General features: G+C 48.8%; 2 protein-coding genes across 2 annotated transcripts; one reads left to right on the forward strand and one right to left on the reverse strand.

Annotated features, from left to right (window-relative positions):
• The first annotated feature begins 632 nt into the window (after nt 1-632).
• LOC123041476 (nuclear poly(A) polymerase 4) lies at nt 633-2,532 on the forward strand. Its single transcript, XM_044464078.1, has one exon. The coding sequence runs from the start codon at nt 660-662 to the stop codon at nt 2,238-2,240; it is 1,581 nt and encodes a 526-aa protein (XP_044320013.1). The 5' UTR covers nt 633-659; the 3' UTR covers nt 2,241-2,532.
• A 7,746-nt stretch (nt 2,533-10,278) lies between these two features.
• On the reverse strand, nt 10,279-12,512 carry LOC123041478 (receptor-like protein kinase FERONIA). The gene has a single exon (XM_044464079.1). It carries the CDS (start codon nt 12,454-12,456, stop codon nt 10,951-10,953), a length of 1,506 nt encoding a protein of 501 aa, XP_044320014.1. The 5' UTR covers nt 12,457-12,512; the 3' UTR covers nt 10,279-10,950.
• Between the last annotated feature and the right edge of the window lie 2,406 nt (nt 12,513-14,918).

Raw genomic sequence — 14,918 nt, forward strand, 5'->3', positions numbered from 1 at the left:
CTACTCGCACCAACCCAACCCAGAAGCTTAGCTCAACTCTAGGATAGAATATGGCAGATCTGGTGTACTTTGACGGACAAATTTGAATACACACAAATCCGTGGTGTGTTTGTCATGATAGTGTGGATCTAGTCGCCATGTTCATGGGCAATCTGCAATTTCACTTTTCTGGACAGAAGAAGGACGAGAAACAGGAGGAGATCAGAGATCAACCTGTTAGCTCGTCGTCGCGGGGGTGGGGGTGGCGGTGCGGGTGGGGGTGGGGAGGCGCTAGAGATCTGGTCTGGTGGTGGGGGCGGGGTCGTCTCCGTCAGGACGTGCGGCACAACCCCACTAAATGCCGCTCGTGTGGCAGTTATCGGCGTCCTTCACAAATAGGGTTTCATTTCACAAATCCATGTGGCTGCAAACGAGGAAATTAGATTTGGAATCCAAATCCCACCAAATCAAATCCTTTGCGGAACGTGTTTTAGTTTCGTTCCTACCAAATGCGAGCTGTTGCCGGAAACGGCTTCGGACTGCAACGAACGCTGCAATCCGAGTTCGACTACACACCGTCTCCCTCTCCCATCAATCACCACGCAGATAAAAGCAAGACCTCTCTACATCTTCGTTCAAGTCGATTGATTTAGTTCTGCTCTATTAGCAGCCTACAAACAATGGCGTCCCCGATCTTCCTGGTTGGCCCGACGCCGGCGGACCACGAGAGCACGACGCAGCTCGAGAAGCACCTGTGTGAAGCTGGCCTGCACGAGAGCGCTGAGGAGACGGCTGCCCGCGAGGATGTGTTGCGCGACCTCCAGGGCATCGTCGACCGCTGGGTGAAGCGGCTCACGGCTCAGCGAGAGTACCCCGACGGCATGGCCGAGCATGCGACCGCCCTGCTGCTCCCCTTCGGCTCGTACCGCCTCGGCGTCCATGGCCGCGGCTCTGACATCGACGCCCTCGTCGTCGGGCCCGCCTATGTTGACCGCCACCACGACTTCTTCGACGTGCTGGGCGGCGTGCTGGCCGAGACCGAGGCGGTGACGGAGCTACAGTTGGTTCCCGGCGCGTACGTGCCGGTCATCAAGATGAGGTTCCGCGGCGTCCAGGTGGACCTCCTCTACGCCAGCGTCTGCCTCCCGGCGGTGCCCAGCGACCTGGACCTGCGCGGCCGCTCCGTTCTCCGCGGCCTGGACATGGCCACCGTCCGCAGCCTCAACGGCGTCCGCGTTGCCGACGAGATCATGCGGCTGGTCCCGGACGCCGGCGCCTTCCGCACGACGCTGCGCTGCGTCAAGCATTGGGCCGAGGCGAGGGGCATCTACTCCAACGCCATGGGCTTCGTCGGCGGCGTGGGGTGGGCCATCCTCGTGGCGCGCGTGTGCCAGCTCTACCCCAACGCCGCGCCCAGCATGCTCGTGCCGCGCTTCTTTCGGATCTTCTCGCAGTGGAAGTGGCCCAGCCCGGTGATGCTGCGGGACATCGAGCACGACGACGACGGCGGCGAGATGCCGCTTGGGCTCCCCGTGTGGGACCCGCGGAGGAACCCCCGGGACGGGAGCCACCTCATGCCCGTCATCACGCCGGCATACCCGTGCATGAACTCGTGCTACAACGTCTCCCGCGCCACCCTGCGAACCATGACAGCGGAGTTCGAGGCGGCGCACAAGGTTTGCCAGGAGATCGCCGTGGCCGGCGCGTGGGACGCGCTGTTCAGGCCGTTCAATTTCTTCAAGGCGTACAAAAGCTACCTGCGGGTGGACGTGAAGGTGGCCGGCGGGGAGGAGGATCTCCGGGAGTGGAAGGGGTGGGTGGAGTCGCGGCTGAGGCAGCTGGTGGTCAGGGTCGAGATGGCCACGGCCGGCATACTGCTCTGCCATCCGCACCCGCACGCCTACGCCGCCAAGCCCCATGATGATGATCGGCGGCGGTCGTCCTCCTTCTTCGTGGGCCTGTCCAAGCCGGCACCGTCGCCACAGCAACAGCAGCAGCCGCCGCAGTTCGACCTGCGCCTGACGACGCAGGAGTTCAAGGACGAGGTGTACACGTACGCGTTCTGGAGGCCTGGCATGGAGCTGGACGTCTCGCACACCCGAAGGAAGGACCTGCCGCCCTATGTGCTGGAGCAGATTCTCTCCACTGATCGTCTCAAGAGGAAGCGCCCCGACGATGATTCCGGCAAATCCGAGTCGAGCCCGGTCAAGAGGGCGGCGGCGGCAGGCAGAATCGGGTCTTCACCAGAGAGCGAGACTTAAAAGAGAAATGACGTGCTCCTCTTCTAGCAGCAGCACACAGATAGCACTGATGATTCAGGACAAGGCGTCATGATCTGTGGAAAACAGCTATAATCAGGCACAGACAGTGCTCAAGTGTACTGCGTGCAGAAATAACTGTTATTGATGAATACCTACAAGTTAGGAGTTGGTAATTAGTAAGAGAACCCTACCTATTCTAAGTAACAATCGAATGCTTCATGATGTGATTGAGAATCCATTGTATTGCGACCTGAGAACGATGTTTTTTAGCATATATATAAATAATGCAAATTCTCTTGAGATAATCATTTAGCCCATGTTGAAATGGTTTTTCTCTTCTTCTCCTCTTTAAGGAGCTGTGCTGTAATTTTGGTGGTTCAGAATCGTTGTTTGAACGAATTTAATGTGAATACTTACATTGCTTACCAGTTACCGTGCGAAGTAACATGATGAATCTACTTTAACTGTGGGGTCTAAAGAAGAGGAAGGTCTGTTAACTTCAATTTGCTAGAACATTGGCAAAAACATGACAGCGACAGCGAGACTCAAAAAAATGACAAGGCGTCTTGTGACAACATATGACTCAACACTGATGATTTACACGCCAAGGTGCCGTCCACTTGAACAAGGGAAAAGTTCTTTTTTTCTTTTTGTTTTTTGGAGGGAACAAGGGAAAGCAGATACAATTACTCTTGCTGATGAATAGATACAACTTGTTAGGAGTTGAAGACCCTATCTATTCTGTGTAACAGCCAAATGCTGCATGATGTAACTGAGATCCTAACAATTGTTTTCCAACGTGTAATGCAACTCTCTTAAGAGCATCTCTAACAGGCGCGCGGCCGCCTAAAATAACATTTACAACGCAGAAATAGCAACTTTTTGCGCCATGCAGCATAGCACTGACTCCAACGGTCGCCGCAAAATATTGCACGCGTGAGCCGCTCCAGCAGGCGCTGCAAAAAACAGCCCGCGCGCCCAGCACAAACAACATTTGCCACTCAAACAAAATCAGAAAGATCAAACACATAAAAATAAATCAACAATAAATAGTTCAATTTTATTACAACTCAAACAAATAGTTTATCTTCCAATACAACAAATAGTTCAACAATACAACATCAAACATACAACATCAAACATACAAATCACTAGTTTGTCAGCCATTCCATGCCCACCGTACCACTCCTCGATTAGATCGTTCTGAAGATCGTCATGCGTCTCGGCACGTCGAATGGCATGATAGGAGGCAACAAATCAGGCGACACTCTCAGCCCTCCGTCGCACTAGACGTCCCAAGAGCTCATACTAGGAGTAGTCTAAATCTTGCCCACGCTCATTCTCGGTGATCATGTTATGTATGATCATACAAGTGTTCAGGTTGTATCAAAGGATCTTTTGATCCCAAAATCTAGCCGGTCCTCTCACAATAGCAAATTGGGCTTGCAAAATTCCAAAACTCTCTCCACATCTTTCCTAGCCGCCGCGTGAATCAAGATTTTTCTTACCTTCCGGTTTTTTGAACGGCTTCACAAATGTTTGCCGCTTTGAATATATGTCATCCGCAAGATAGTAGCCATAGTTGTATGTATGGCCATTTGCTACAAACTGCACCGGTGGCAGTTCACCATTTGCAATCCTATTCGTCAGTGGTGACCAATTAAGAACGTTGCCATTCAAAGATCCAGGCATTCCAAACAAAAGCATGCCAAATCCAAGTCTCTTGATCAGCCATTGCTTTAAGGATTATAGTGGAACCCTTTTTCTGGCAGTGGAATTGTCCATGCCATGCATTAGGATTGTTCTTCCAACTCCAATGCATGCAATATATTGAGCCAAGCATACCTGAGAACCCGCGAGCTTTGTTCATCTCCAAAAGCCTTGCGGCGTCTTCAGCATTGGGAGCTTTCAAATACTTCGGACCAAACACTTGCACAATTTTGTCTGCGAAGTGCTTGACACACATGATGGCTTGACTCTCACCCATGGCTAAGTGGTCATCAACTAGATCAGCCGAAATACCCTATGCCAACATACGCAAAGCGTCTGCCACCTTTTGAAAGGTGTTATGCCCGAGTTCTCCGGCGACATTCCAATGTTGAAAAACTGATCATGGCTCGCCAGTTTCTCTGCAATGCATTTGGACAACTCGGTGCTCATCCTAAAACGAGGCCGAAAGTATGACTCAGGGTATACGGGATTATCCACAAAATAATGCCTCATCAATCTATTGTCGGCATCAATCTTATCCCTCCAATTTTTCTAACGACCCGTCACCGAACCACCGTGCTTCGGCTTTTTATTAACGTGCATAGCTAGGATCATTGCAAGGTCATTCTCCTGAATATCAAATTTTTCATCGGAAGAATCATATGATGAACTCATCTACAATATTGAATTTAAAATAGTCTATAAAACTATAAACAACATGCATCAAATTCATCTACAAAATGTGAAGTTTAAGCAATACACACCTTACAAGCATTTTGTCAAACATCTTGTGGGTGCCGAGCGGCAGTGGGCGGCCGGGTGTTGTTCGTCGAAGGAATGGCGTTCTTGAGGGCCGGCGGCGACGAGATGAGGTGGAGGAAGCAGCAGCGGCGCATGGGGATAGGCCGGGGAAGCGTCGTCGGGCCGCCGGAGTAAATGCGGAGGTGCGGGCGGCTGGATCCGGCAGTTGGTGGAAGTCACGCGCGAGTCGCCGTTGTCCAGCGCCCAGGAGCGGGTGCACGAAATAAGCGGCGCACGATGCCACTTTGCTCCGCGCACTGAACCAACTATAGCACGCGCACGTTGTTGGCGCGTCCGCTGGAGCGCCCGGAATGGCTGCGTGCGCGCAAAAAAGGCGTTTTTCCAGCGCGGCGCTAAAATCGCGCTTTTGTTGGAGATGCTCTAAAATATGAAGAGCAGATGATACCTGTAACCAGGATATGAAGAGTAATAAATTGTTAAAAATCCATGTGATGTAAGCTCATGTTGAAATGTTCCCCCCCCCTCTCTCTTTTTGAAGGTATTGTGTTGATTTTGGTAGTTCAGAATTGAAAGTGCTAGTTATCGACTAGAGGGGGGGTGAATAGGCGATTTTTATGAAAGCCTTCAAAAAATGAGGTCTTTGAAGACAAACTATTAATCTGAACCTATATGATATGCAGCGGAAGATAAACTACACTAGACAAGCAATAGTCAAGCAAGCAATACAGTGAATGCACGAAGACTAACAGCAGCTGGGTAGAAAGGATCAGAAAGGAAGACAGTACGGAGCCAAACAATGACAAGTCTTCACACAATGAAGTCAAATAGATTAGGCAAGCAAGCAATGACTTCACGAAGACAAACTGAAAAGTAGGGAAGGTAGGGGATAGAACTAGTTTCTTGGTGAAGACAAGGATTTGGTAGACTAGTTCCAGTTGTTGTGACAACTGTACGGCTGGTTAGGGAGGCTGAGATTGAACTCAGAAGACTGTGTCTTCACCTTATTCCCCTAGAGCTAAGGACACCCAGTCCTCACCCTATCACTTTGATAAGTCTTCAAGGTAGACTTCCAAACCTTCACAGACTCTGTTCACCGGCGATCCACAATGACTCTTGGATCCTCAGAACGTGACGCCTAACCGGCTGGAGGATGCACATTCCTCAAGTGACACAAGTCTTCAGGTCACGCAGACAGAAAGACTTCAGTGATGCCTAACACTCTTTGGCTGTGGGTGTTTTGGGTTTTGTTCTCGCAAGGATCTCTCTCTCAAAGGCTTCGGAGGTGGGTTGCTCTTAAACAACAAAAGCCGTGCACTGACTCTGAGTAGCCACAAATTTATGGTGTAGGAGGTGGTCTATTTATAGCAAGGAGGCAACCCGACATGATATGTCCGAAATGACCCTAGGTCACTAAGGAACCGACACGTGTCCAACGGTCGGATTTCAAACACACACGGCAGCTTGGCTTGGGCTACAAGCAAAGCTGACTTATCCAACTCTGGATAAGATTTTCTCTCATAGTCTTCGCTCGAAGACATAGAATTTTGGTTGAGCGTCACTTCATTCATCTGACTTTGTTCACTTGGACCCCACTTAACAGTACAGTGGTTCCTATGACTCAAGAAAGAAGAAAAGGAAAACGAAAGGAACTATGTCTTCGCACTCCATAGTCTTCAAGTGAATGTCTTCATCATCATTATCTTCAACGTGAATGTGTTCACGAACCACCATTGTCTTCAATGTCTTCATACATTTTTAGGGGTCATCTCTGGTAGGTAAACCGAATCAATGAGGGACTACTACCTGTGTTATCCTGCAATTTTCACAAACACATTAGTCCCTCAACCATGTTTGTCGTCAATACTCTAAAACCAACTAGGGGTGGCACTAGATGCACTTACAAGAATCAATGTTTGAACAAATTTAATGTGAATGCTTCCATTTATCACCAGTTACCGTGCTCCTATCCTTATGAAATAGAGCTAACGAACTAAATCCAACTAGACAAATTAGATTTGCAATGCAGCAAGATGTAATCTATTTTCACTCCATGTTCTGAAAAAGGGGAGGGGGGTTCGATTTGAAAACTTCTGGATTAAAATGCCCAACTTCAAGAAAATCATCCAGGACGCCTGGGCTGAGGAAACCAGCCACTCTGAGCCCTATCAGGTGCTTTTCCACAAGCTTAAGAGAACAAGCCAATGCCTTGGCAAGTGGAGCAGATCCATCTTCTCGAACCACAAAATCCAACTTCACATGGCCCTTGAGATCATCCTCCGTCTGGACATTGCGCAAGAGCATAGGGCACTTTCAACGGGCGAAGGGAATATGAGAAATGATCTTAAGAGAAAGATTGTGTCATTGGCGGTTCTCGAGAGGGCAAGGAAACGACAAAGCTCAAGAACTAAGTTGCTCAAAGAAGGGGATACAAATACTCGTTTTCTTCACCTTCGAATCAACTACCGACAGAGAAAGAACTTCATCCACTGTATTAAGCACAATAATGGTTGGATCACGAGCCATGATAAGAAAAAAGACATTATTCAGAGTCACTTTAGAAAATCCATTGGGAAGGGCCCCTTGTGCTCCAAAGACTTCAATGGGGTTGCATCCCGCCGTCTTCCTACGACCTCTCGGACCTTGGGTCTCCTTTCAATGAGGAGGAGGTATGTGTTGCGATACAAGAGCTTCCAGGATACAAAACTCTGGGCCCTGACGGATTCACTGTAGTTTTCTTCAAAGAATATTGGGACATCATTAAGCCCGAGATAATGCTTGCGGTCAATAATTTCTCCAATCTTCATGTCAACAACCTTCACTGGCTCAACTCGGCTAACATTGTACTCATCCCTAAAAAAGATGGGGTGGAGGACATCTCCGACTTCCGGCCTACCAGTCTCATCCATGCGGTTGCCAAGATCATTGCTAAGATGATGGCTACTCGACTATCCCCTCACATGCCCACGCTTGTCTCCAAAACGAAAAGTGCCTTCTTTAAGAAAAGAAGTATCCACGACAACTTCATGTACTTTCACAACTTGGCCCGCCGCCTACATCGCACAAAATCACCAACCTTGCTTCTCAAGCTGGACATCAAGAAAGCCTTTGACTCGGTTAGATGGGATTACCTTATGGACTTGTTGTGCCACCACCACTTCTCGAGTCGGTTCTGTGATTGGATATCTGCTCTTCTTTCCACGGGCTCCTCTAGAGTTCTACTTAATGGTGTTGCTGGCGACCCAATCAAGCACGCTGTGGGCTTCGACAAGGGGATCCTCTCTCTCCCCTGCTCTTTGTCCTCCTCATTGATCCACTGCACCATATCCTAGCCAAGGCTACTACGCTAGGCAATCTCCAGCCCCTCCGTGGCAACCCCATCCAGGCCTCCTTATATGTTGACGATGCAGCCATCTTTGTTGCTCCAATCAATGAAGATATATAGTTTCTCGCTTCAACACTCTCTGTCTTTGGTGATGTCACTGGGTTAGTTACCAACTACAACAAGAGCTTAGTCACACCCATTCAATGTGCCAACATTGACCTTGGCGACATTCTTCAAACCTTCCTGGCGGTCTGGACCTCATTCCCCTTGTGATACCTCGGCCTTCCCCTGCCAGTCACTAGACTTAAGCGCATACATTTTCAGTACCCAGAGGACAAGATTGCGGGCAAACTACCGCCGTGGTCGGCTATGCATGTTGTTGTCCCCGGGTGTATTGTCTTTGTCAAAGCGGTCCTCACGGCCATTGCGATCTACCATCTCACGCCGCTGGAGCTCCCCGCCGAGGTTTGGAAAAAGATTGACAACCTGCGACGTGCCTACCTTTGGGTTGGTTGTGATAAGGTGTCTGGTGGAAAGTGCAAGGTCAATTGGGAGCTTGCCTGCAAGCCTAAGATTTTTGGCGACCGGGGTGTGCTTAATCTTGGGAAGTTTGCGACTGCCCTTCGTCTTCACTGGCTTTGGTTTGAATGGGCCGACCCTCCTAAGACTTGTGTGGGGATGGAAACACGTTGTACTGACAGTGACAAAGATTTGTTCTTGGCTTGACCATTGGGGATGGCAAAAAGGCTAAATTTTGAGAATCCCCGTGGCTAAATGGACTTCGGCCTAAAGGCATCGCGCCAAAATCTTTGAAGTATCCAAGAAGAAGGCCGGTTTGGTTAACAAGGCCCTTGACAACAACTTCTGGTTCCAGCAAATCGACATTACACAGGGACTCACTTTGCCACATATCCAGGAGTTTGTGGTTCTGTGGGAGATGAGTGATGGTGTTGCTCTCAATCCTGATAGGAAGGACTATCATGGAAATTCATTTCCAATGGCGAATATTCGGCGGCTAGGGCGTACATGGCGCAGTTCGAGGGCCAAGTTCTTAGCTCAACTTCACCCACAATCTGGAGGAATTGGGCTCCCCCAAAATGCAAATTCTTCACTTGGCTTATCATTCAAAACCATGTGTGAACGGCAGATCAGTTACAGCGGCGAGGTTGGCCAAACTCCGAACTTTGTCCCCTATGCAAACAAGTCCAAGAATATGCCGCCCATCTTCTCTTCCAATGTAGATTCGCTGCCCGCATCAGGAACGAGGTGGCCGTCTAGCTTGGCATTCATGACCACTCACCATTGACTTGGCACCATGAAGGCATGCTTCAAGATTGGTGGCTGAAGACGGTTAACACGCGAGGGCATATCAAGAAAGCTATTGGCTTTGTTCTAATGCTCGTCGTGTGGGAAATTTGGAAGGAGTGAAATGCAAGAGTTTTTCGCAAGATGGCTTCGTTGACCACTATTATTGTTGCCAAGATCAAAGAGGAGGCCCATCTTTGGGTGTTGGCGGGAGCCAAAGACGTGAGTGCAGCTATGTCGCGAGAGCAGTCTATTATTTTGCCGCTTTGCAGCTTTTGTCTAAACCTTCTCTTTAATTAATAAAATTGGCAAGTCTTTTGCCTTGTTTCAAAATATATATATTGGCAAAACAGGTAGAGGACAAATGTATGAATCTACATATACATATGACAGTGACTTTCACCAATTCACAAACTCTACTTACTAGCAACAATCATTGTCTTTTTTGTTCAAAAAAAACAATGATTGTCTTTAGATGGGAGGGAACCAGTATGACATGACACTTTAATCCAATATAAATTAAACAACAAATATGGCCATAAATCACAAGTACCCATTGAGGACTGCTATTTCCTCCATACTTACAAATCACAACTGATCTTGTGGTGGCATTTCGATGTTTTTATGAATTTAAGGGAAGTTTTTACATATCAATGTAGCTTTGACTAACACAAACTTGGACCAGCTTGTGTTCTTCGGCAATGACACATGGAGCTTCACCAGATAGCCACTAATTGTCTGGCAGATAGAAAGCCATAAACTCATACTCCCTCCATTTTTATTTATCCCGCGTATTAGGTTTGATCAAAGTAACAAAGTTTATACACAAAAATATTAACATATACAATAACAAATTAATACCGTTAGATTCTTTATTGAATGTACTTTCACATCATATAGATTTTTTGTGGTAAATGACTATATTGTTTTCTCTAAACTTGTAGAATTTTACGAAGTTTGACTTCAGTCAAACCTAATATGCAGAATAAATAAAAACGAAGGGAGTACATGAAACCAAGTCATTTGAATTTAGTTAAAACCAAGTTACCTCAATGTAGTCTCACATGTGTATGTTGCTTGAATTCATGAACAATGTTACAGTAATAAATCATGGGTTCCTAGTTTCACTCAAAGTTCAGGCATAGGTCGGATTATCCACGAGGGAAACCAGATGTACTGACGTGAGGAGGGTCGGCATTACAAAAAAGTCAGATGTTCTAGTTTGTATGCCGTGTGGGGCATTTCCCATGCGCGTCAGGCGGATGCCATGCTAGCGGCGCCATCAACAACCATGGTCCATGACCGGGTAAACAAACCTTGGCGTATGGTGGCTTTACGTGTAGATTAGGCTCCTATCAGGAAGGCGCGAATGAAGGGGATCAGACGACGAAATAAGTTTTGGGTGTTCAGTGGATGATATGAGATTTTTGGGGGATTTAGTAAAAATAACACCTGCATGTGAGATTCAGTGAATAGTGAGATGCATATCTAATCAGTGAACAGTGAAGCTACGACCTACTCGTGCTTAGAGACAGGGTTTATTAGCTGCAGACAGCCGCACAAATCTTGGCAGGGTTGAACGGACAGGATGAAGAGGCTCTGTCCCGGGATCTACCATACCTTTACCCTTTCCTTTGGGCTAGGTAGACCATGTGCTGGTTGCTCAGGAATGGACTCTGGGTCGCACACGACCACCGACGCATACTTCCTTCCCCGCCTGCAGATAGCGCACGCGCAGACGCAGCCGATCAACGCCGCGAGGAGGGCACGGGCGACCACTCCACCAACGACCGCAGCAACGGCACTCTTCCTCTTGAACTCTCCTTGGTACAGCTGCTTCTGTGGGATCCGCTGGTTGGCCCCGGCGAGGTTGTTGCTGCCGTACGTCTGGAGCTTGAACACCTCGAGCCCGTTGAGTATCGCGTTGTAGTACTGCGGCCTGGTGCTGGGGTCTGGGTGCAGCGCGACCCACATGTCCGTCTGGCCGGAGCCCGTCGTTACGACGAGGTAGTTGGTGTACACCGGAACCCCTATCCCTCCGCTCCACGTGATGACGTCCATCTGCTCCTGCGCCGTCTGGTTGTTGATGTAGATGTAGAAGGAGCGCTGGTTCACCTTGGTGATCGGGTACTGGATCTCGCAGAAGTGGAACCTCAGGAGGTAGTAGAACCCCGCGTCCACGGGCAGGATCCAGGTGAGGTTGTACTTCAGGTTGATCTGCGGATCCGGGCCCATGGACCTCGCCGACGCGTACACGCCCTCCGGCGCGATGTGCGGCGGAACGGACGGCGGGTATCGGATGGTGACGTCGCTGTCCTTCTTGGAAGAGACCCCGACGGCCGCGCCGAATATGTAAGGGAAGTCGGTGTCCCAGGTCCGGTAGAAGCGTCCGGAGTCGTCAGCCGGGGAGACGGCCGTGCCGCCGACGTTGAGGCGGTACATGGTCTGGAAGGCCGTGTCGGCGCGGATGGGCATCGGGTCCGGCCGCCCCCCGTTGGCGAAGGTCGGCACGGGCGCCGTGAACACGTCCGGCGTGGGCACGATCTCGATGCCGTTCACGAACGCGTAGTGGGAGGAGGCGGCGGTGGACGGCGCGAAGGTGACATCCAGCCTCCCCCTCGAGTTGACGATCACTGAGAACTCGCGGACGAGATAGGTGGCGTCGAGCGCGAGCGCGCTCTGGGACGCGTTGAAGTCGCGCAACAGCATGACGCCGCCGGCCGTGACGCCGAAGAGGGCGCTCGAAGCGTTGCGGTTGCCGTAGTCGGTCGGGTAGAAGAAGAGGCGAAGGAACACGCGGCCGGGGCGGACGAGGAAGGTGTACGTGTGGCTCGACGCGAACACGCGCGCCATCAAGTAAGGCACGGAAGAAGGCAGCGATGGGTCTTGATACGACGCACGAGCCGCGACGCCGGCGTTCGTCGATGTCAAGAACTTGGACGTCGAATCACCGTCCCACGCACGACCGTCGGAGTCGGTGGCTGAGGCGGACGCGCCGCAGCTAAGGCGGACCTGCCCGGAGTCGGTGGAGTTGTTGCCACCGCCGTTCGCGGCGGCAAGGGACACGATGGTTAGCAGCAAGAGGCATGGAGGTACAGTCGAGTTGGCCATGGCCATGGGACTACTAGCTCCTAGGAAAGCTAGTGTAGTGGCTGGCTGGTTGGCCTGTGATGATGCGCGCGCCTCAGTTAGAATCACGATTGCGGTGGCGGTGTGGAAGCGATACTTATGGCAATGCGGAAAATTGCACGGTATACCGGGACATCCTTAGTCGTTCCTCTCTACATTAAAATTAGCAGTAATGCTAAAGGTACTAACGAGTTACAGGATATACAAAAAGGGTTAACTTGATTGGTCAATAAATGAGGGAGGTGGCTCACCCTCAGAAAATCAGGGGGAGTGAAAATTGTGATTGGTTAAGAGATGGAAAGAGCTTGTAAAGTAATGTACTCCGCATTTGTTTGTAGGTCTAGCATTGTAAAATTAGTGTTACTTTTTTATGAGTTGTCAATCTTTTTAGATAAATACACACATCAGTACAAACAAAGAGGGTCACAACAATAGTTTTTCGTGTCAGCTGAGAGAGAGAGGAGAGAAGTGTTGCATGCGTATAGATACCCTCTCCAACCTAAGACTCACATTTCATTTTTCTTATATCATTTTAAATGTTTCGTAACTTTTTGAATCAAAAAAATCATTTTTGAAACTTTTACATATTTAAATTCATGGCGAGCAGAAAAGCAGCTGCCGCCTCTTCGTCCTCCTCCTCAAAAAAAGTTAGGGCCCGTGCCTCTCTCCGGCGCCGCCACAGGTCCGCCTTGCCTCCGGTGGCCCTAGGGCCATGGGAGCGCGGTGGATCCTGGCAAGGGCCGACGGGAGGGCTCCGTTGTTAGTTGTCACTTTGATTTTTGTTAAGGTTTGTGTTCTGCTCAGGAAGGGGAGACGGCGGCGGTTCCCTGAAGATGAAATAAAGGTCTCCTCGCCTAGCCCCCGTTTTGATAATGCGTCTAGCATCGTTGGTGGGCATGTGGAGGTGTGTTTCCGCCGAATCTACACTCAGTGGATTTGCTTGGATCTGGTTATTGTTTGTCTATGTTCGTGTGTCTTCGGGTTGGATCCTTTCAATCTACGTTGCTCTTCATCGACGGTTGCTGTTTGCTGCGCTGGTGTTATGGGGCCTTAGCACGACGACTTCTCATTATCTACTACAACAAGTTGTGCCCAACTCCGGCGAGGGAGGGGCGTTGACGGCGATGCACCTTCGGCTCGCTTCAGTGCTTGTAGTCATCACTAGGTGGTCTACGAATCATGATGTAATTTTTATTATTTCTGGTGTTCGTTGTACTGCCATGATTGAAGATGAATAGATCGAAAGTTTTTTCACAAAAAAAATAAATTCATGGCGAGTAGACCTCTAAAACAAGACCGGCCTTAAATATATTTCGAACGATTTTAAAATACCTATATCACACATTTCACGTATTTTATAATAGCATATTTCACTCATTTCAAAAAATATTCCATAATAACATATTTCAATCATTTTAAAACAAATTTCACACCTGTTAAAACATATTTCACTCATTTTATATAACATATTTCACTTATTTTACTCATTTTAAAAAGATTTCATAATAACATATTGCACCCTTTTCAAAAAGGATTTCAATATAACATATTTCACTCATTTTAAAACAGATTTCAAACATTTTAAAACAGAATTCACATAAGTTAGCATTTCAGCTTCATATTGTTTTCATTTTCAGAACACATATTTTACCTTTCACTTATCATTCCACAAAAATCACATTTTACTTTTCACTGCTTCGGTTCCCATCTTTTTGGCTATGGCATTAGTCTCCACAATGCGTAATGGGGGTGCCAGAAGCCAAAAGTCAATTTGGCAATGATATTTTCTATACATTGTGGATGCCCTTATTTCTCCAACGCGCTATGGTATGCACCGACAACAATCAGCTATTGCTAAAAGCATCTCCTGGTTCTCGAAAAGAAGAAGCTAAGAGCATCTTCTTATTTTTCCGGAAAGGATCATCTCTATTACAAAAGTTCATCGAAAGTACAAAGTATCTTAAACATATTTAAAATTACATCGAGATTCGGAGACCACCGAACAACCAATATTGCCGCCAGAACGAGCCGCCGACGCACCTTGTCGTCGCTCCCCCTACCGAGCCGGCTTGATCTTGTCGATGATAGCCGAGAAGTGTTCGTGCACGTGCCCCTAAGGACCAATGCCCTGGAGCCACATCATTGTCGTTAAATCCTTGCATAGAACTAACGCACGTGACAACAAATCTCACCACATGGCGAGAAACCCTAACCTCACCACCCCAAGGAGATGACAGGTATCTTCGCCGGAGCTTTGTCGACTACTGACAAACAGATGAACTCGAGGCGGGTTGAAGCCCGGAAGACAACTCGAAGAAGAAGCGCCGCCATCCGGCCGAGCTCCGCAACAGCGAAGACTAAAAAATCTGACCTAAACTACTAACCAAAGCGGAGGTACCGGGAATCTCCTCCCCGCCACCGGCCGCATGAGCGGCAAGCAGAGGAGAATC

Source organism: Triticum aestivum, chromosome 2B (assembly GCF_018294505.1).
Source record: "Triticum aestivum cultivar Chinese Spring chromosome 2B, IWGSC CS RefSeq v2.1, whole genome shotgun sequence".
NCBI lineage: Eukaryota > Viridiplantae > Streptophyta > Magnoliopsida > Poales > Poaceae > Triticum > Triticum aestivum.

What these genes read in the sequence shown, in the direction of transcription:
- LOC123041478 (XM_044464079.1), bottom strand. Translation starts at nt 12,456, where the DNA reads ATGGCCATGGCCAACTCGACTGTACCTCCATGCCTCTTGCTGCTAACC.
- LOC123041476 (XM_044464078.1), top strand. Translation starts at nt 660, where the DNA reads ATGGCGTCCCCGATCTTCCTGGTTGGCCCGACGCCGGCGGACCACGAG.